This window comes from Urocitellus parryii, chromosome 11 (genome assembly GCF_045843805.1).
Source record: "Urocitellus parryii isolate mUroPar1 chromosome 11, mUroPar1.hap1, whole genome shotgun sequence".
Lineage (NCBI taxonomy): Eukaryota > Metazoa > Chordata > Mammalia > Rodentia > Sciuridae > Urocitellus > Urocitellus parryii.
The window spans coordinates 14641610-14663082 of NC_135541.1; the positions used below are offsets into that span (position 1 = coordinate 14641610).

General features: G+C 61.8%; 1 protein-coding gene across 2 annotated transcripts in view; it reads right to left on the reverse strand.

Moving 5' to 3' along the window:
* The window catches only part of Myom3 (myomesin 3), a 42389-nt gene extending 22824 nt beyond the window's left edge, over positions 1-19565 (reverse strand). Inside the window, exons 1-15 of one of the 2 annotated variants that reach the window (XM_026403614.2) lie at positions 19430-19565; positions 17246-17424; positions 16954-17034; positions 16079-16238; positions 15281-15438; positions 11565-11660; positions 9962-10050; positions 7821-7865; positions 7079-7219; positions 5575-5736; positions 5053-5194; positions 3959-4158; positions 3382-3435; positions 2861-2988; positions 282-465 (exon numbers count right to left, since the gene is read on the reverse strand). In XM_026403614.2, coding sequence (XP_026259399.2) covers positions 282-465; positions 2861-2988; positions 3382-3435; positions 3959-4158; positions 5053-5194; positions 5575-5736; positions 7079-7219; positions 7821-7865; positions 9962-10050; positions 11565-11660; positions 15281-15438; positions 16079-16238; positions 16954-17034; positions 17246-17406 — 1801 coding nt within the window. In that variant the 5' untranslated portion in view covers positions 17407-17424; positions 19430-19565. The remainder of the gene's footprint in view (positions 1-281; positions 466-2860; positions 2989-3381; positions 3436-3958; positions 4159-5052; positions 5195-5574; positions 5737-7078; positions 7220-7820; positions 7866-9961; positions 10051-11564; positions 11661-15280; positions 15439-16078; positions 16239-16953; positions 17035-17245; positions 17425-19429) is intronic. The other variant, XM_026403615.2, reaches the window with a different exon arrangement.
* Between the last annotated feature and the right edge of the window lie 1908 nt (positions 19566-21473).

The following is a 21473-nucleotide window of genomic DNA, read 5'->3' on the forward strand; positions in this document are numbered from 1 at the left end:
ACTGAGTTGCTCAGGGCCTCACTGAGTGGCTGAGGCTGGCTTGGAACTTGCGATCCTCCTGCCTCAGCCCCCACTCCCCAACTGGTGGGATTACAGGCATGTGCCACGGCACCTGATGGCAATGTGATCTCTGACATCTTGAAACTTTACAGGCCTGAGATCATGACGTGTTGAAGGGGTCAGGGACAAGGAGGGGCTCCCAGCCTGCACCCCTGGGTCCATTTCCCCGGATGCTGGTGGCCCAGCCTGCCTCCCTCGCCCCTCGCTGCATCACGCGGTACCTGGCTTGCCCCGCAGGGCGATGGGCTCGCTGGGCTCCGAGGGGTCGCTCATGCCGTACTGGTTCATCGCCCGCACCCTGAAGACATAGGACTTGCCACTCTCCAGGTCGAGAAGGGCGAACCTCGGGGACTTGACCGGGGTCTCTGACCTGATGGCCTCCCAGGTGCCACTCCCTATGACCGACTGGAGAGAAGGAGGAACAGCGTTGGTGAAGGGATGGCTGGGGCCTGGCTCTGGGCTGGGACCTTCCCACACGTCCTCGGGAGCTTCTCTCCCCCACGGGGCTGCCTGAGCACCCCAGAGCTCTGTTCCGCTGCCCCCTCCATCTCTCCACCCGGACGCCTACTGAGCCCTCCACTTCCGCAAGTTCAGGGCTCAATCTGGGGTTTCCCAACCTATGTGTTCGCCTGGTGCCAGGCACCCACACTCCCGGTGGCTTGGGCCCAAATCCTCGGAGCCCTCCTGGGCTCAGGCCCTCACACCCAAATGCGTTCCATCAACAGATCTGACCAGCTCCACCTTCAAAACCTCTCCAGAGTTCATCCATGACTTGCCACATAACCTTGATCCAGGCCAGCATCACTGGTCACCTGAGCTGTTCAGCTAGCCCCTTATCTGGCCTCTCTGTTTCTACCTTCGACTCCTCTCCGTCTTTCCTCATATGGCTGTCAAAAGCACCCTTTATGGTACAAGTCAGATTAGGCCCGTCTGCTCACAACCTTCCTAAGCCCCCCCGTTGACCCCAGAAAAAATGCTTCCCCACAACCTGAGCTCGGCTGCCTGTCTGGCCATGATCCAGTCCCCACTTTGTCCACCTGCCACAGCCCTGGGCCTCCCTGCTGCTCCTCATTGGCCCAGGTCTGGCCTCAGGGCCTTTGCACTTCCTGGTCTCTCTCCTTCCTTTACTGAATACTCGCCCTCCCAGGGAGAGCTTTCCAGGGTGCCCCTCCCAGCTCTCTCTCCTCAGCGCCTCCACCAGCTCGTGACCTAAAGTGCTTTTGTTTTTCTGATTTATCTGTTTATCCGGCTTTCCCACCCCGTGCATCGCCAGGGCCAATAGTTCAGGCACGTGGGATGAATCGTTGAATAAATGGACGAGGTCTCACAACCGTCTTGCCAGATAGATGTTCGTCTCCCGACCAGTGGGGGAAACGGGTTCAGAGGCTTTTTGGGAACTTGCCTGAAATTCGTCCCCATGATAGATGTGGCCTTTAAACCTGCTCACTCTCCAGGACCTCGGGGACCCAACAGGCTCGTCCATCCTGAGCCTCTGGGCAGATGGAGGGTGAAGGCAAGTGAGGCCCGAGGAGACCGTTTCTGCAGAGTCTGGACCAAGTGTTGGGGCCCAGGAGCACCAGGGAGCCACTGTCCCTGCCTCCCTGTCTTTCCTCTCCAGGCTCCAGGGGCCTAGAACCCAGCGAGGCCCAGAAAGTAGCTTCAAGGAACACCTCTGAGCATGGTGCCCGGGCTGTCTCTGCTTGTTTTAATAAGTCTGGTCCTCCCACAAACCCTGCGAGCTGTGTGTGATTTTACCCCCCCCCAAAAAAAAACTGAGGCAGCCAGAGACTGAATAACTTGCCCAAGTTTACACAGCTGGTAAGAGCAGAGGCAGGCTTTGAACCCAGGCCACCTTTACCATCTTACTCTACGGCCCACAGAACAAATCATTAAATACCTAAGCTTCCTAAGGATTATGATAGTTCCCTGGGAGTGGGAAGATGGCCCATTTGGATAACCAGGGCTAGGGACTCCTCCCTGGAAATGTCTGGTTCTTTTATTCTGGAAGCCTTTACTGTTACCTACTGTGTACCAGGCACTGTTCTGGGCACAGTGAGTAAAGAGAAGAGAAACTTAGTCTCTGCCTTTAGGGAGATGAGTCAAGAACACTTATCAGAAAGCATTCACAGCCCAGGGGCTGCGGCCTCTGACTGTGTGCTGCGGCCTCTGACTGTGTGCTGTGTCTTATTTCATCCTCCTAGGGCAGGTTTTTCCCTCTTGGGAGGGGGGAAGCTCAGAGAAGTTAGGAAACTGGCTGAAGATCACACAGCGGAGACCTGGATCTGAATCGATCTTAACACCCTTGCTGTCTTCTATTCTGCCGTGCCGCCTCCCCAGCTCTGAGTCCACTCTGGATGAGTATCTCCACCTCCCTCCCAGTGTGCCCTGCCCCTCTCTGTGTCTAGTGAGGACTGACCTCGAGTGCTGGACACTGGCTGGTGGGCAAAAGCCTGGCTTCCCTCCCATCATGGCCCTGCCAAGAAGACGCAGGTGACCCAAGTGTGACCTGACACCAGTGACTGGGGGCAGGGGTGCTCCGGGAACAGTGGATACTGTTGTCTGCACCTCTTGATTTTGTATGTTTCATGAACAGCCTTAGGAACTGCTGTCAGTAAGTAGCTAATCTCTCAGGGTTAGTGGGAAAGGCCATTTAATCCATCCCCCTGCCTCTGTGTGAGGGAAATCTTTTCTGTTCTCTGAAGCTCCCCTCCCCCCAGGGACACTGCCTGGGGTTTCCGAGTACCCAGTGCTCCCCAGCACCCCGTCTTCACTTCCCAGGCTGGGTCCTTGGGGCTCCCACCTTCTCCAGGGAGTACTGCAGTGGGGCTTTGCCCCGGGGGCACGGCTCATCCCAGCCCAGAACCACGTAGGCCTCTCGGATCTCGCTGGCGTGGACGTTGGTCGGGGGTGAAGGAATGGTCACGGCATCTGGAATTGGAGTCACCCAGGGCAGAGACGGGTGGGCGCTCGGAGACCCCTCATCTCAGCCCCTCATTCCACACAGGAAAGCGAGCAGGAGCCCAGAGAGGGGCAGGAATTTGCTCCAGACCACACAGCGAGGTCAGGCAGAGCTGGTGCCAGACCCTGGTCTCCTGATGCCCTGCTCGGGGCTCTTCCTTAGGGACCACCTCCTCCAGGAGAGGCAGAGCCAGGCAGGACACCATGACCCCAGCACCTGTGCCTCTTCCGATTGGACCCTCTCCCTCACGTCCGGGTACTCCGAGCATGGACAGTTTCCGTGCTTTGCCAGCCCGGGCCCGCTCTGGGGGACAGGACTGAAGGAGCTGACCGGAGGCCTGGGCCTGGGAGGGGCACTCATACCTTCAAAGTCATCCAAGCTGACCGTGATCTTGCTGCCCAGGTCAAAGGGGATCTCTAGGAAGGAGGATGGAGCACGTGGGGTGGGGTCAGGGGCAGCCAGGGCCTGCCCCACCCCGGGTTCTGCATCTATCCTGGTCCTGGCCGGGCAGCCCTCGCTGTGTGACCTCAGGCAGGTGCCCTCTGGGCCCAGGTTTCTCTGGAGCCCGAAGTGGAGCCCTGCTGCTCTCAGGCCGGGAAATGCTCTGTCTCTTGAGACCAGTGGGGACAGCAGGAGGCATGATGGGCCTGGGCATGACCGAGCAGGGGCAGAGCTGTCAGAGTGACTCCCGGGGCTGAGAGCGCCGGGTCCCCACGCTCCCCCAGGCAGGGGTCCTGAGGGCCAGCCGTTCTCCTCCTTCAGGCTGAGGACGTCTGAGGAAGCCGGAGTCCTCCCTGGACTGGTGCCTCCTGTGGGGGGTTCGTCAGACGGGCTGCCCCTTCCCCCTCAGGCTGGGGCTCCTTGGGGCCTGGGGCTGTGTGGCTCCTGAGTGTGCCCTGACTGACGCTCCAGAACGTCCTTCAGGGCCTCTGTCCTTACCCATCTTCCTCCGAGCTGCGTCGTCGTCGCCCATGACGACCGCTTCTGAGGCCTTGGAGAGGAGGCTGCTGCCCGCCCTGCTGACGGCTCTCACCCGGAACCGATAGCTCTGGCCTTCCATGAGGCCTTGGATCGGGCACCGACAGGTCCCCCCAGGGGCCTCATGGCAGGGCACCCATTCATTGGAGTCACCCTGGCACCTGTGGGAGGCAGGCCCTGGCTTCAGCCCCTCCGGGTTTGCACCCCTCCTGGGCTGTGCTTCGGACCTGGGGCTGTGCCTCTCTCCCACCCTCACCCCCTGCTCGCCACAGTCCTGCCAGCCGGGACGATCAAACCACCCATGGGCGTCGCCCTCAGAGCCCAGGAGCACTGTCTCCACCCCTGGTCCCCTGCTCTGAGCAGTAGAGGCAGACTTCACTGAGCATCGTCCACTCCCTAATTTGGCACCTTCTAGAGGCACCCCCAGGCCCCGGGCTCTGACACCTCTGGGTGGGGGCAGCACATGTGGCTGTCACAGGCTGGACGGGGCAGTGCTCACGTGTGGGTCCAAGCCCTGCCTCCACCACTGATAAGCCGTGTGACCCACGTGTGGAGACATCAGAAAGTCCCCCTCCCTCTTAGAGGACATTGTCAAGGCCAGGCACAGTCCTGGCTCAGCCTCAGGGGTGCATGGCCGTCCACGGTCCTGAAGGGAGAGGACTAGGCCGGTTTCTCTCCAGCGGGAACCTCAGAACTGACCGTATATGCAAGAGGCCCAGGTTCTGGTCCCTAGCCTTTGGTCCCCTTCCTGCCGTGCCCTCTCCTCCAGGGCCTGACACAGGGGAGTGGCCAGCACATTCCCATGTGCTGGGGTTTCCAGCACCCACTGTTTTGGCCCAGAATTCTAGGCATCCGATCGACACAGGTTTGAAGCATGGACGCCTCTTCTGCCCCTAAATCGTCCAACTCGGTCAACCTCCTGCCTGGGCCAAGAAGCCGGGGAGGCTTCCCTGAGGCCAGGTACGGGGCTCCTTTGTCTTGTGGCCGCCACTCTTGTTCTCACTACCAGGCAGAATTCTACCCTGGGGACGCGGCCTCTCCAGAGACCCGCTCACCTCTCGATGGAGTAGCCCGTGATGGGGCTGCCCCGGGTGTCGCTGGGCGGGGTCCAGGTCAGGATGAGGCCGTCTCTGTTCACGTGCAGGCACTGGACGTTCAGCGGGGAGCCTGGGGCCCCTGGGTTCTCGGCTGCAGCATCTGACACCGAGAGGGAGCACAGAGGCTCGGTCAGCGGCAGAGTTAACCCCAGCCCCACAGTGACCTCCCACTTCAGTAACGTGCCCAAGGTCACCCAGCTAGAGAAGTGGCCAAGCCAGGAGTCCAGCCCAGATGAGAAGGTTTAGGCGGCAGAACTCAATAGGTGACCAGAAGGACTCAGCCCACCCGCAGCCCCCCTCCCCAGTCCCCACCCACTCCGCCTCTCTGGCTGGGTCCTTTTTGGAGGGTCACAGGCGGCCACCGGGATTCTTAGACTGGACCTAACCTGGGGTCCCAGGAGAGGCAGGCGGCCAGCAAGTCCAGGGTGGAGCCTTGGCCTCTGGGTCCTAGCAACCCACCTGCCCCACCCCACGCCTCACCTCTCACGAAAACATAGGTGCTCTGCTCCCTGGGACCAAAGGGTGAGGGCACCCTGATTGTGTAGAGTCCCTCGTCCTCCTTATAGGCACAGGACACCTTCAGGGACGCCTTACGGTCCGCGTAGAGCATCTGCCGCCGTCCCGAGGAGCTCAGTAGCCTGCCTGTGAGGGAGGGAGAAGGGGCCCAGCGTGAGTTTGGGGGGTCCTGGCTTTACCAGCTCTGCAGGGCTGGAGGCCTGGCCGGGCAGAGAGAGGGGCTGGTGTGGCTACAGGCTGGGGGTCAGCTCAGGTAGGGGTGGGGACTTGAGGACTCCGCCCGGGTAGGGGTTGGAATCTGCAGAAAGCTGGGGGAGGGGCAGGGCTTGGTGGGCATGGTGGGGGTGGTGGGCAAGGTGGGGGTGGGCTCCAGGTGAGTGGAGGTCCAGGGCTGGCAAGGGGAGGAACTGGGGGTTCTCTGAGGAAGGGAGAGAGGGTCCTGTATGAGGTCAGGGGTTCAAAGAAGGGGGGCTTATTGAAAGTGAGGGGGCTCAGTGGTAGGACCTGGGAGCTTAATAAAGGAGGCCCCCTTTACAGAGCCCCCGTGTTGAGGGCTGGGGCTCCATATCGGGGCCAGGGTCTCTCGGTGAGGAGGGCAGAGGCCGGTGGAGGGGCTCCATGGGTGGGATGTCAGGGATGATGGGGACTCTCAGGGACTCTGGGGGGTACAGGGAGTGGCCAGCCCGGCCCCTGGGGAGCCATCCCTCTCTTTGCTCTGAGCAGAGAGGCGCTTCCTTCCTGCCAGCGCCTCTATTCTAGATGACCCACGGGTTTGGGGGACATCCCAGCCTTGTTACCGCAGCTGTTCCTCGGGGCCCGGGTGACTTCCACCCCTCCCCTCCCCCGTGTCCCCAGCAGGTGCAGCTCTGGGGTGAGAGCCAGGGGTGCTGGGGGTGGGGGAAGCTGTGCTCCTTGACCTTTGGCTGCAGGTGGGTCACGGGTGGGGCAGGAAGCCCAGCTCTCCTTCTCCCCCCTTGCTGGGTCACCTCTTCCTGCTTAACTGAGTCCTTGTCACGGTCCTGGCCTGGGATATCCCCAGAGGTCTCCTAACAGTCATTTGCCTGGCACCCGCACGGCACCCTGACTCCGGGGAGTCCTGGGCCAGCCACAGCAGCCTGCTCCGAGCCAGGTCCTGCTGCCGTTCAGATGCCCTGGGTGGTCACGGGGCATGTGGAGGGAGGAGCCAGTGCCCAGCCTCAGGGGCCTGGGCTGTCGAGGGCTTCCTCCTGGTCCCCAGCTCGTGCTCCTCTATACCCACTGCCTGCCCGGGCCCCAGCACAGGCCTGGCACTCCGTGGGGGCTTGGGGCCCCCACCTGGCTCTGCTCCTGTCCTCCTGGGCACCCACAGGCAGCTGGTGCTGGGTGGGGGAGGGGCACGTCTGAGTCTCATGGGGGAGGGTCTCAGCCTCTGGGCCTTTTCTGGCTTCTGGCCTCTCTGGGGGTGCCTCTGAAGGCCGGGCATCCTCACCATCTCGGAACCACTGGATGTTCTGCTCCGCGTCTAACATGTCCTCCGAAAACAAGCAGGACAGGGAGAAAGGCTCCTTCTCGCGGGCGAAGACGGGCCTCAGCACCGACGTGAATTCCACGTGGGGCCCCAACAGCGATCCTGGGACAGGGACAGAAATTTAGGGCAGAAGTTGTCTGAGATGCCACCCTGACCTGGGGCCTGGGTGGGAGGGGGGCCCTGGGCGTCCCTGTGCCTGTGGGTCGGGACGCAGAACTCCCAGCCCAGTACTGACCAGGCAAGAGGGGCGGGGGGAGCAGGGGGCAGACAAGCCCCAAGAGCAACACCCAAGGGCTGAGGCCCGTCTAGTTCGCTTTTTGCCTTTGTGACCCAGTTTTGGTCAAAGGGCAGCTCAGTCTCTGGGGGCAGCTGTGGGGGTGGTCATGGGTGTCGTTCCTAGTGGACAGCGCTTTGTGGGCAGTGGATGGTTCTGTTCTGACAAGGACGACAGGGAGACCAACACCGAGCTAAGGAGTCCCGGAGACCCTCTCCCAGTGAAGGCCCACCCCCACCCCACCCACTTACTTAAAAATTTTTTTTTCTTTCAGTACTGGGGTTTACACCCGGGCACTCCCCGGCTGAGCCACATCCCCAGCCCTTTTTATTTTTAATTTTGAGACAGGGTCTCGCTGAGTTGCTGACGCTGGCCTGGAACATGCCATCCTCCTGCCTTGGCCTCCCAAGTAGCCCCCAGCTCACTTACTTTTAAAGATCTCTGAATCGAAGCCAGCATCCTTCCCCAGGTAAGCTGAAAATCAACACAGGCGGAGTTGGACAGCGTTCAGACCCCACATTCCTACCAGATTTGGGGGGGCATGGCCCTGATGTGGGTTCAGGTCCTGGGCCGTCAGTGGCCCCTGTGGCCTTTCTCTGTCAGTGGAACCAGGTCAGGAATCCCACCTGGTGGTGGGGGCTGGGTTAGGAAGGAATGAGATCACGAGAGCCAAGCCTTCAGCCAGAGCCTGACACACAGTAGGTGCTCAGTAAATGCTGGTTTCCCTCTTCTGTCCCAACGGGCTCCAGGACACACAGTGTCTTCCTAGAGGTGGAGTCTGCTCAGGGACGCTGGGCTTTCTGGTGGGACCAGCACTGACAGCCCATCAGAGGCCTAAGGGTGCGATCCACGTGACCCCGGGGATGGGCAGGAGCCGCCATGGCGCACACAGTGCTTACCAAGCACTACATGCTAATTTGATTACTCCTCGCCTGGCAGTCTGTTGCTGCCGGTTGTCCTCGTACAGATGAGGAACCTGGGGCAGAGTCACCCAGCGAACCCCAGGTCCTGAGACCAGGATGCCCCCCTGGTCCCTGGAAAGGTCCTCCCTGAGTGAGGTCCAGCAGGGCAGGAGGCTGCCGCAGTGGTACAGAGGCCAGTGGGAGACTCGAGGAGGGAGACCAGGAGGAAGACCAGGCCCTGCCTCCCAACCTGGGGCCCTCCACTCAGACCCCGAAGTCACCATGCAGATGGGGGGGGTGGGGTTGAGGGGAGTCCTGAGCAGGTGCTGGGGAAGAGTCTGGCCTCATGGACCCTGCAGTTGGCCCAGATGGAGGGAAGGACAGGGATGTGGTGGACAGAGAGGCAGGGCCCTGCTGTCTGACCTTGGACTTGGCTCAGGCCCAGGCCTAGGGGCAGCTCAAGTTTCCACTCAGAACCTGGCCTGGTGGCCGGGACAGCTGCCTTCCGAGAGCTATTTGAGGAACAGGGCAGAGGGCGGGAGGCTGTGAAGGACAGTTTAACAAGGCCCGGGGCTGTGGGGAGGGCGGGGCTGGCCCCAGCCTGTCCACAGCCCAGGACAGCTGCCCTGGGTCAGGGGGAGAGGCTTCTCACTCCCGGGGGCCCGGAGGGCAGGGTCCAAAGGTAGACCCCTGGACAGTGCCCTGCCCTGGTGGCCCAGAGGGACAGGGGAGCTATCCTTTCCCAAGGGCCTACTGTGTGCCAAGCGCCATCTGCGTCATCTCATCCAATCAACACGAGCACCTGAGCCAGGTGGAGGGTCCCCTTGCACAGGTGAGCACCTGTAGTCAGAGAGGCCAAGGGCCCCGCCCAGGTTCACACAGCCCGTCGGTGGCAGAGCCGGGATGCGAGCTCGGGTCTGGAGAACTCCCCGGGGCCCTGCTTTGAACTGTGATTTCCATTGCCCATGGAGTGACCTCCAGCAGGGGTCCAAGTTCAACTGGGAATGTACACCAGAAGCCAAGAGGGCCAGTGGGATCAAATGGAAGTGGAGGCTTGGTCTTGGCCCCTGAGGACCCCTCAGCAGGGTTGGCAGGGCCAGACCACCAGGCCCTCAGCCGGATCAGAACCCGAGTCCAAGCATGCTCTTTGGAGACAGGCAGGGAAGGTCGCCCTGAACAGTTGTATAGGTTGTGCCCTGCACAAAGGCGACTACTGCGAAGGCAGGTGAGGGCTGAAGTTTGCCTGCCATGTCACGTGGCCTTTTGTGGGGACAGCATCCACCTGGAGGAAGGTTCCCTTTTTTTCCAATTCATCTCCCAGTCCACACAAAGGTGCCATCCATGGCAGGGATGGCCCTGCAGGTAGCCCAGGGTGGAGAGAGACGCCGTGCAGGGTGCTTGGTGCAGGGCCACAGCTCAGGGAAGGCGGACGCTGATCCCGGGCAGGGGACCTGCCTGGTGCCTTCCACCATCAGCCACCACGCTGGCCCCGCTGCCGTGGCAGTCTGAGGGAGGAGGCTCCCACTGCTCCAGAGGCCGGCAGGAGGCAAGCCTCCGTGGCTGGCCTGGTCCCCAATCCCAGGGGACACCCGTGCCAGAGGCCCACCGTCATCTGCCTGTCGTGGGTCTGCCGTGCTCAGCCTGGGCTGCTGGGGACGGCGGACTTACTGCGGACGAGGACTTTGGCGAAGGAGGAGGCCTGGCCGAAGGCGTTCTTCACCATCACAGTGTAGGTGGCCGAGTCCTCGGTGGTGACTCTGGAGAGAGAAGGAAGAGTCCCCGAGACTGCTGGGCTCCGTGGGAAATGCAGGTGGCAAAGGCTCTGTGTTTGGGGCTTGGCCTTGGCACTTGTCTATGCTTTGAGGAACTGGGGACACACAGCAGCCTCCACCACCTCAGGGGAAAGGGGCTTGGAAAATAGCATTGCTGCATTGCATTGTGATTAGTGACTCTGGGGGACCAGAGAGGGAATTGACTTGCCCAGAGTCACACAGCCACTGGAATTTTACCAAGCTTCAAGGTGAAAAGCCCTCTCCTGGCACTGCCTGCTACTCAGGCCTCCTCCCTTCTTAACAGCAGCCCGACAGATGTGCCCAAGGCCTATGCCAATCTGTGCCAGAGCTGGGCCAGACGCCCAGGTGTTCTCAGTCTCAAGCTTGGATCTTACCAGCAGCCAGGCCAACCCTGTCATGTTCCCGGAGGAAGTGTGGGCTGGCTCTATCCCTGGGCATTTTGGTGACGAAGACAGCAGGCAGTAGGATGTGCACATCTGGCCCCTCAGCAAGCCGCCAGGCTTCTGGGTTTCCCCTCACTCCCCACCATGCAGGGTGGCACCCCTCTGTCTCATGCCAGTCTCGAGGCCCCTGGCCCTGCCTGCGTTCCCTGCCTGCCCAGGCCCCGGACCCCTCCCTGTGGTAGCCTGTGTGCTCAGGTATTTATGCCCAGGTCCCCCTCTGCTTCCAGAAGGAAGGGCCAGCGTCCATCCTATCCGTCTTCGTGTCTCTGAGGCTGGCTGAAGTGAAGGGCTCCGTGGGTTGGAGGGAAACCCAGACCCAGGGGACTGGCCCCGCCCCAGGCCCCGCCCTGCACTACTGCGCAAGGTCGGTCACCTGAGCCTGTTCCCTACCTGGGATGTGGGGACAGCAGTGCTTTGGTGGTGGGCATTATGCATCGTGGTGGGTGCAAAGCTCCCCGTACAGGGCTGGGTCCCGGGAGGAACGCGACCCGGGGCGGCTGTGAACAGTGCGTATCTGGGACAGTCACCTGCATGTCCCCTGTGCTTCCTCCAAGCCCCCGCCTCTTCCTTCAGAATCATGCTTACGACTTTGCATCTCCTGAAAGGCCTCTCTCCCGTGCAACTGCTTCCCTTGCACGTGTGGGTGCAGGTGTGTGTGTGTGTGTGTGTGTGTACGGGGGTTTCTCTCCTGGGAAGGAGCTTTCCCAGCCAGGCTCAGCACTTGGCCCGCAAACCCGAGTGCAATTTTCTCATCTTGCATTCCAAGATATCGGCTTGTGTGTGAGTGTGTGTGTGTGTGTGTGTGTGTGTGTGTGTGAGTGTGTGTGTGTGTGTTTGTGGCTAATTCCTGGGCCCCGCTCAGACCTACTGAAGCTGCATGTGGGGGCAGGGGGGCTCCATCTTGGGGGTCGTTATTTTAATAGCACCCAACATGCAAATTTGGGGGAACAGCTGGAGGAAGGGCTCAGGTCCTGCTCTGGCTTCAGTGGTGTTGGGCCCTGGGGGTCAGGGTCTCTCCTGGCTTCTCAGCCTCACCTCCTGATCTCCAGGGTCAGCAGCCCGTAGTTGTTGGTGATCCGGTACTTGCCGGCGGGGAACAGTCGGGGCTCGATGCGCACGTCATCTTTGTACCTGGGGAGACACGGTGGCGGCTGTGGCAGGCCGGGAGGCTCTGGGCCTCTTGGACCTGGGTTCCAGCCTCAGCTGTGTGCCGCGTGCACACCTGGGTTGCCCAGGGTGCCACGGTCACTGCCCTGAGCCTCAGTGGTCCTGGCCTGTGCAATGGGGGTGTGGGTCGCCTGTAGCCACTCTGCCCTGAAGGAGCGGGATTTACCCCTGGGCCACCCCGCAGGCAGCACGACTCCTGGCCCCTCTCCTGCGAGGCGTGGCCAGTCGGACGGCATGTGAGGATGAATGGCATGTGGCACTTCTGATGACACACTCTGCCCCCTTTCATGTCCTGGGTCCTTCCTGCCGGTGGCGGGAAGAGGGCTGGGTCGCTGCTCCGGGGCACCCTGGAGACCACCTAGGATCACCTCCTACTTTCTTTAAGACATAAAACAGCCCACGCCCAGGATACATCCTAAATCGATGAAATTGAACTTCAAGAGGTGGGACAGGGGCACCCCCAAGTGGTCAAACAGATCACCTGCCCTGGACACTGCCTTTGTCTTCTGTGAACTCTAGGGTGTCATTCTCCCTGATATATGGGTGGGACAGTGGGGTGGCCTGGGGGTCTGGGGCCTGAAGAGTCAAGGCAGGGAAGAGGGTAAATGTCAGTAAAAGTTAGGAGGGCTTGGGTTCTTGACACAGTACGCTGTGTGGCATTGGGAAACTCAGTGCACCTCTCTGGGCCTCTGTGTCCCAGAGGTCATTGTATGGACAGTCTCCTGGGGCCACCATGTGAAGGCTTCTCTCTGACCCCGTGCTGGTGATGAAGGTTGAAGAGGAGGGTGCACCTCATTGCCAACAGAGTGCTCCCCAGACTCAAGGCACTGCTTTCCTTGATCTGGCCACGCTGTTTGTCTCCATGGCAACCAAACAGCACCACACCCACACATTCCCGGGCAGTGCTCTCTTAGGAAAGGGGCCCCACTAAGTCTCCTATGGGGAGGGGCCTAATCTGGGCACCCAATCTCTCTGGCTCTCCCAGGTCCCAGGGCCAGGGATAGACCCCACCCCACACCTGTCAGGAACATTCCAGACCCCTCAGGCCGGCTGGGCTCACTGCCGCTCTGGACACAGATGCTCAGCCTGCCCTGCCCCTGGGCCTCTGTGCCCCACTCCCCGTGCAGCCAGGCCTGCGAAGGCCGGGCTGTGTGGACAGTGCAAAGTGACATCCCATAATAGAACCCCATGAACAGAGACCACTGAGGTGAGGAGAGAGCCGAGAGGCCCTGGGGAAGGAGGGAGGTTTCTGTCATTTATCTGAGTCTTGTCTTTGCACGTATTTTGAGGTTGGATTTCACTTTGAAGGCTGCTCCTCACTGGCCTCAGGTAACCTGGCCCGAGCCCCAGAGCCCCAGAGCCTGGGGTCTTTAACAGCAGGGGTCCCTGGGGTCCTCTCTGGGCACGCTGGGAACACCTCACCTTGTCCCGTTGTGTGGTGCTGCCCCCCGGCTCTGCACACTCCAGGGGGCCATGGCTGGGCAGTCAGGTGTCCCCAGAGTGTGCCAGCCCCCCGCCCACACTACCTCCCTCTCCTCTCCTCTCCTGTGCCCCTAGCATCCTCGGGGTGTTGGGGCCCCTGGGTGCCCTGACCTGGGCTCCCCGTCTCCTCCCGTGGAGCTCCAGGCAGATGCTGGGAGCCCCCTGTGGTCGTCCCCCCCCAGGCTCCTGGAGGACAAATCCCTGCCCTTCCTCCACGGCAAACTGGGTCCTTTCTAGGGACACCACTTCGAGTCCCTTCAGCCAAGTGCTTTGTGTTTGCCTCCGTAGAGTGAGGCTGCGCGTTTGCATCCAGAAGGTGCTCATTAATTGCTGAATGAATGGATTTGCCTGACCAGCCGGGATCTTCTGACCTGGGCTGGGTTCCTCCCAGGGCCTGAATGGAACCTCTAGGGGTCCATCCTAGGACCTCGGTGGCCCTGCCGAGGGGCGGGTGGAAAGCCATGCGCTGTGCCCGGAGCTGCAGGGGCCACCTGAGCCGCGGGGGCAGGAGGGGTCCGGCTCTCATTGTGGCAACCTTGTTGGCGGGAGTGGAAACTATTTCCCACCAGAGGCTTCCGCAGAATGCCCAGACGGGGCCTCAGGTCTTGGCTGCGGGGCCCGACAGCTGAGGCTCTGACCTCTGCTCAGCCCACGCGGTGTTGGAAGCTGTCCTACGATGGGGACCAGTATACACGTAGGGACTTCCTGGCCCTGTGGAACCCCAGCTCCCGGCCCAGCGCCCAGCGTGCTTCTCTGAATAAGAGCTGGTTGGCAGTGAGGAGCCCCGAGGCCGACTCCCTTGAGATGCCTCTCTTGGTTGCTCCTGGCCTAAGTGCGTGCTCTTCCTGAGCATTCTGTGCACTTTAAGAGAAATTACAGCGTAATGACTACTGTCGGGCTCTCTAGGCCAGTGGAAGGAGTTTCAGCTTGGAGGCAGGAGCCCTGAGTTTGAATCCTGGCTCACGCTGGCTGTGTGACCTTAGGCAAGTCACCTCACCTCTCTGGGCCTTGATAGCCTTCCCTGAGAAAGGGGCAACAGTCTCCCTCACTGAGTAGCTCTGAGGCTCAAATGAGAGAAAATCGCTGGGTCAATGTCAAGTGAGTCCAAGTACAAAATGCTGCTTCTATCTTATGTGCCTGGTTGTCTGTGTGCTTGTCTTCTCACTCCTGTTAGACCACAGTCTGTTCACCCCCGAGATCGGGCTCCTATGCCAAGGAGGAGCCGACCTGCCGCGGCAGCCATTTCTGCCCTTCGCCTCCTCTGAGATCTGGAATGTGACCCGCGAATGCACTTCTCTGTGACCCCCGTTCTCTCTGGGCTGAGCGTTCCCTGAGGGTGACACTCTGGGTCTTTCCTGCATCCAGTGCCCGAGTCGGGGCCTGAGATGGTGACACTCTTAGTATGAATTTGTCAAACCCCTTCCTTGCTCCCAGGTGCCTGGCAAAGGGCCTCAGGCGCAGGGGAACTGGGTCCACGGTGGCTCCACCGTGGGGTGACATGTCTCCCTCCAGGGCCTGGCCGTGCCCAGCCCATCTAACCCAGCTGGGCCTAGCTCCGGGGTTTTGCTATGGCCACGCTCCCACCAACGGCGCCCCCCGCTTCCCCGGCCCTCTCTAAGATCTGAGGTCTTCTCTGTTGTTGAGAATGTCTGCTGCAGATAAGCGGAACGGCCCTCAGCCCATTCTACAGCTCGGACAGCGAGGCTGGACCAGAAAGGTCAAGACACATGCCTGAGATCAACTCAGCAGAGAGAGAAGGCCGCGCCTGAGCTCGGGCCCGTGCCCAGGCCTGAGTCCCTCCCCGCCGCCTCTCCCACTCCCCCGGCCACTGTCCTGCCTCCTGCCGTCATCCCCCCACCCTGCGCCACTGTCATCCCCCCACCCTGCGCCACGGGCATCATGTTTTTACAAGGCTGGCCCTGGTGGCCTGTCTTCCTGCCCCGCCGGAGGGAGGCTAAGAATAACCCAGGTCTGCCGCTCCCCAGCTCTTGCGATTGGGGGTGGCAGAGCTCAGGGTCTGTGGCGTGTGGCTTTGGGGGAGGCCCTGGGGAGCCCCTGGAGTGGCGTTGGGCTGCGGGGCACTCTCGGGCTGGGCCGCTTACCAGGTGACCTGGGGTGGCGGCGAGGCGTGGACGGTGCAGGTCAGCAGCACCGTGGTGTGCTCCCAGACGGCGTGGGAGCGGAGCGGGATCCAGAACCAGGGTCCCCGGCCGGCGCACAGCTCCCTCAGCTCCTTGGCCTCCCGCACCTTCTCCTCGGTCTGGAGGGGGGCGGGCGGGCGTGACTCCTGGTGACCTCGTCTCCCCACCTTTGCCGTTACCCCCTTCTCTGCTGCCCAGACTCTGGAGTCAGACCCTGGGGGCGGGGCCCTCCAGTCAAGGGGCAGTGCTGCCCAGTGGGCAGGGGGCGGGCTCGGGAACCAGCTGGCCTGGGTCGGGGCCTGACTCTGCCCCGTACTAGCTGTGGACCATGGGCAGGGCCTCAGTTTCCTTACCTGAGAAATGGGGGTGATGGTCCTATTTGCTCCACCCCACGGGGTTTAGCCCTGAAGATGTGACCTACGTGAGAAGGCCCTGGGAGGTGTGCCCTGGGAGGGGCCCGGAGTGCCTGGTGTGTCAGGGAGGCGTTCCCTGGGGCTCTCTGGGTTCCACGGCTGGGAAGGTGACTCACTGTCCCCACCTCAGCCCTGGGAGCCCTTAGAACCCCATCTGTGCTTCAGTTGAGAAACTGAGGCTCAGGAACAGCAAGCCACTTGCCCCAGGTGGCACAGCAAGAGGGTGGAGGCACCAGGGCTCCAGCCCAGGGCCCCTCTTCCTCCACGTGCCTCGACTGGGGACAGAGTGCAGGCGGGGCTTGGCGGTGGTCACAGGGGCCGCGGGGCTCCCAGCCCACACCCTCACCCGCAGCCTCAGCGCCTTCCAGTCGCGTCTCTGGCGCAGCAGCCGCCGGGCCCGGAGGAAGGCCAGCTCCGTGCGCTCCCAGTCGTTGCCGAAGCCCACCCGCTTCTGCCCGCGCTCCTCCAGCTCCACGGCCGAGGTCTGGCGCCTCAGCTGGGCTTCCCTGCCGTGAGAAGGCCGGCAGGGCTCAGCGAGGCCTGCAGGGCCCCGGATGTCCTGGCCAGTTCTGTCCCCAAGGCCGGCAATGCCGGTGGCACCTCACGCTTCTTGAGGAAAAGCACCTCTTTGCTTCTGCTCCTGCCTCCAAACGCCCTGGGAGGGCCCTGCTTGCAGCTGGTGCTCAATAAAAGCTTGGCTGCGTTAGGGCCTGCGAGGCGCCTGCGCAGACCTGTCGGCCTGTGTTCTCCACGGCGGGGTGGACAGGCATTGGTGGCCCCACTTCACAGGACCTTCGGTTAGTGATTTGCTTCAGGCCAGCAAGATGGTGGCCGGTAAGATGGTGGCCGACACCTCCCAGCCTAGGCCCCTGCCCAAAGCCACATGCTGCCTGTGACGTGTCACTCTCAGAGACCGTCCCCACCGGTGGACCACCTGTGTGTGACCTGCGGCTGTTACTGGCTCCTTCTCCTCCTCTCTCGGCCCCCCCTCACTGTCGGGGATGGGCGGCCCCTGAGATCTGGAATGTGACCCGCGGGTGGGGACCCTTCTACAGGGCGGTGGCTTTGGGGCGAGAGGGCTCTGGGCGGAGGCTCCTGTCCAGCCCTTTCCTTGATGTGGAACTTTGGGCGGGTTCTGTGAGCTCCGTGAGGGAGCCCTGCAGGGAGGCAGGGGACTGGACAGGATGGCCCCTCCTGGGCCAGGGAGGTCGTGCGACTTACCAGGACACCTCTGAGGAGGCCGTCAGGGCCAGGGCGGCGGCCAGGGCGTAGTCGGCAGCGCTGAACTGATGCTCTTCCTCACTGCGCCAGGAGAGGGCCTGTGACTCCTGAGGACTGGCTCGGGGGTCCCTGGGACCAGGGCTGCACCCCAGGGCACCAGCCGGCAGGCCAAGGCCCCTCCTCAGACAGGGACCTCTGGGGGCCGGCCTGGGCCTCCCCATCAGACTGGGGCCCCTGGAGGGCTGGCCACGCCGCCCACCTCTGCCTGGGGACCCGGGAGGTGGCTGCCCACCTGCTGCGGAAGGTCCTCCTGCTCACGGAGGAGCCCATGTGCAGGCTGTGCTGTCGCTCCTCCCTGTGCTCCTCCTCCTGCCGGTGTTCCAGCCTGTGCACCTGCACGGCCTGGGGGGGCTGGGCACCCCCCGCGCTCTCCGGGCTGTGGGGCAGAGTCATGGCTGCGAGGGCGACAACCTGCCAAGGCCAAGGTGCACGGTCATTCCACCAGGCATCTGCCCGCATCTCTGCCAGGGCAAGGGGCTAGGGGCTCTCTCTCTCGGGGTGACAGGGGACCCGAGGCTTGTGAGGGAGAGGGACCTGCTTGTGGTGGCAGAGGCAGGCTGTCACTGGGGAGTCACTGGCCCTGCTGTGCAAGGCCACCTAGGACACAGAACCGGCAGGTGCCCACTGTCCTGCCCTGGCCCACGGCTTCCTCCCCTGGACAGCTTTTCCCCTCCTCCTGGTCTCCAGTCCAAGCTGAGATGCTGGCCACACAGCGGTTTGTTGCAGGACTCTAGGGCCAGCCTGCAGGCCTGACCCTCTGATCCTCACCCCTTACTCCAGTTCACCAGCGTGTGGCCTTGGACCCTGTGACTTGGTTTCCTCATCTGTAAAATGGGTCTACCACGCCTCATGTGGCCGCCAAGGTCAGGGGAGGCCTGGTGATTAGCCATGACCACGGGTCACCTGGTGGCCTCCCTGGAGCACTCCCACGCCCTCTCCAGGTGGGGATTCTGGGGGGCAGGCCTCCCCTGGGAGGGCCCTGCCTGGACTTGGGGAAGGGAGTGGTCGAGAAGAGACTGCCCCCCAGCCTTCCTCAGCCTTCCTCCTGCGCTGGCCCCACCCCTCCAGAGAGGCCCCTGGAGGTGACCATGTGTGGAGACCATCCTGTGACCTGGGTGTGAACAAAGCACCTGGGGACCCTTTCTCTGGGTCCATGACAGGGAACGTGAGTCCAGTGAAAGGGGCCCGCGGGGTGTCGGGGGCTCAGGCTGCTGAGGGTCGGCCTCCGTGGGCCCGAGCGCCCTCCAGTTCCTAAATGTGGGTTCCCTCTGTGGGTCTACAGCCGTGGCCCTCGGGGCTGCCACCACCAAGACCTGTCCCTGGAGTTCCCTGGGCTCCTGCCCAGGCTCTCGGCGGAACACAGCTGACGGTTACCCCTTCGGCTTCGTGTCTGGCTCCTCCCAAGGGAAGAGGATCTCTGCACCCGAGAAATCGCCAGCCCTGCTCTGCACCTCTCTTCCTCCCAACCCTGGAGGAGGCTGCTGGAAACCTCCGTGCATGGAGCTGGACGCCCGTTGTTCTCCTGGGACACTGTGGCCCTGGCCCCAGCAGCCAGGGGTTAACCTTCCCTGGCCTCCACCCTGGCTGCCTTCCCCGGGATGCTCTGTTCTGATTAGCACCGCGGTGGGGCCGGGCCTGGCGCTCGGCCCTGACCTCCGGGGCCTCCAGCAACCAGACCCCCACTTTAGCAGATGAGCCATGGATGCTTTTTAAAGCTCTGACTGATGCGTGGGATTAAGCGGCACAAGTGGGTGGCCTCTGCTGCCCTTTTCCCACAGGGCCAGAGGGCCCTCTTCCCAGAATACAGTGTGGCCCCGTGGGGCAGGGTCCTGGCAGATGCCCCCGGAGACCCCTCCCCTTCCTCAAGAGGGAGAGTGAGATGTGGCTGGTGTCCCCCACCCCAGAGCTGAACACAGAGGAGCGGCCCAGGGTGGGCAGAGGCGGACACATCCTGCCCTGTGGGACTGTTGGCTGGGCGTGCGATTGGCCATCGGCTTCCTGGAGGCTAGAATGGCCTGGCTCTGATGAGCTGCAGCCACTCCTTGCCCAGCTGGCCCCAGCTTCCGGCCGGTCAGCCCAGGCCCTGGCTGCAGTGCCCCCGGCTCTGAGACCCCCACCCCGGGTCCAGGGCTTGCTCTCTTTCTCTGCCTCTGGGCTCGGCCAAGAGGGCTCAGCCAGCCAGCCCGCAGCGGGTGCGGCAGACTCCAGTCCCCTGAGCATCCCCAAAGGGTCTTTATGTGGAGCCTTCACATCGCAGAGGACCCAGCTCAGATGACCCCGGCCACAGGAAGGTCCCTGGGATCCCCTCTTCCCCCTGTTCACTTGGGGTGCTGCCTGAGCTCGAATCTCCCCCCCCCCACACCCCATCCCCAGTGGAAAGCTGAGGGTCTCACTTTCCGGAGCTGTCCCTCCTTACCCCTGATCCTGGAAAGTGACTCACAGAAGCAGCTGCGTCCACTTAGGAGTCTCTGGGGAGAAAATTCGAGAGGGTGAGAGGGTTTTTGGTCTCTTCTTCCCCTCGGCTCAGCAAGGACTGGGAGAAGAATGTGATCTGGAGCCTGCCCGATCTTAAATATAGCAGGGCCGGGTGACAATGGGTGGGAGCTGGGGGGAGGGGGAGGGCGGTCCTGTCCCTCGTGCCCTGGTGCCCTGCGGGACAGCAGCAACAGGTGGAGCTGCCCCTCCCGGGCTGCCTGGCTCTACCCCTGTTCCAGTGGGAAGAGCCAAGGCTCCAGCCTGTCATGTGGAAGTGGCTGTGGGATTTCTGATCTGAACTCAACCTCTGGTGGGCTGGGCGCCCTGGGGAATGTGCTCAGCTTCTCTGATCTGATCGGATCCCCCTTCTAAAAATGAGCCGGTGCTGCCAGGCACCCAGGCTGTGAAGACGGTAGAGGGAAGGAGGGAAGGCATCTGCGGTGCTCAGGGGTCATCCTGGCCATGGTGAGGTACTTGGCCTCTCCACCCTTCACCACCCCCACCACCCCTGGCACAGCCCCCGCCCGCCCACTGTCATGGTCACGTGTGTGTGTGTGTGTGGGGGGGGTAGCTGGAGAGGAGTTGGGAGCCAGGGCCCTGTCCAGAGAGTGAGTGGGTCTGGAAGGCCACACCAGCTCCAGTCCAGAAAACACAGCTGCCTCCACTGGCCTCCTCCTGGGGTCTCCAGGAGGACACCTACACTGTCCTCTTCTAGAGCCCGGGGCCACTCCCTGGAGAGAGGAGCAAGCACCGTAGAGCTCTTGGGCTCAAGTCTTGGCCTCCCTCTTCCCAGGGGGAAAAGCCCTTCCTAAACTCCCTGCTTCTGTCCCTCCCTCTGGCCACCGTGGGAATACTCGGTGTGTCCCTCTCGTCTTCTCCTGTCCCAGCCAGGATGGGTTCCCAAGGCTCACACCTGCTCTGAGGGCCGAGTGGGAATCTGCACAGCTGAGGCTGCTCCGTCCAGCAGGACAGGGCCATCGGCACCGGTCCTCAGCCCCCTCCCCGCCCAGGCGTCCTGCTGGGACCCCACCAGGGTAGACACCAGCGTCCGGGGCACCCCACGTCTGACTGTGCTCCCAATCTGTCCCCCTCTTCCTTGCTGGATGACCCTGGGCAGTCACATAGCCGTCCTGGTTTGATGACCTGCACAGGGGGACAATGAAGCCCGACTCACCGTCTGACTGAACTCAGAGCCTCCGTTACACGTGTCCAGCAGATGTCTGCCCAACATGGGGGGCTCCTCAGTACCCCTTGGCTGACCACACACGGGTGATGCACCCACTCGTCACTGGGACCTCTGTAAATACGGCCAACCCTCGTCATGTAGCTGAGACAAGGTGACTTGGAGTTGCACAAACTTTGGTTTGAATCCCAAACTTAAGCCTCTATCCACTAATCAGGAGGGGGCCTTGGCCTTCTGGGCCTCAGTTCCTTTATCTGCAAGTTGGGATAACTTCCAAGACGGTGGGGACCTTGCCTACTTGTCCTCTTTACTTTATCTCCAGCCCCAACAATAGTGCCTGGTGTTCAACTGGGCCTTTGATTTGGGTTCCTTTAAAAATGAATGAATGAATGGGGGTGCTGCTCAGTGGTAGAGCACTTGCCTCGCCTGTGTAAGGCCCCGAAATCAATCCCCAGCACAGCAAAAAAATTAAAAGTAAGTAGAAATGAACGAATGAACAAATACTGTCTTAACTCCATTCAGGTTGCTATAACAAAATGCCTTAGAATGGGTCGTTTGTAAATTACATAAGTGTGTTTCTCACGGTTCTGGAGCCTGGGAAGGCCAAGATCAAGGTGCCAGCAGACTTGGCGTCTGAAGAAGGCTGGCTCTGCTTCATAGCTGGTGCCCCTTCTGTGTCCTCACGGGATGGAAGAAGCAGAAGCTAGTGTGTTCCCTGAACCTCTTTTATGGGGGCAATCCACCTGCTGTTAAGGAAGCAGCCCCCATGAGCCAATCACCTCCCAAAGGCCTGCCTCTTCAT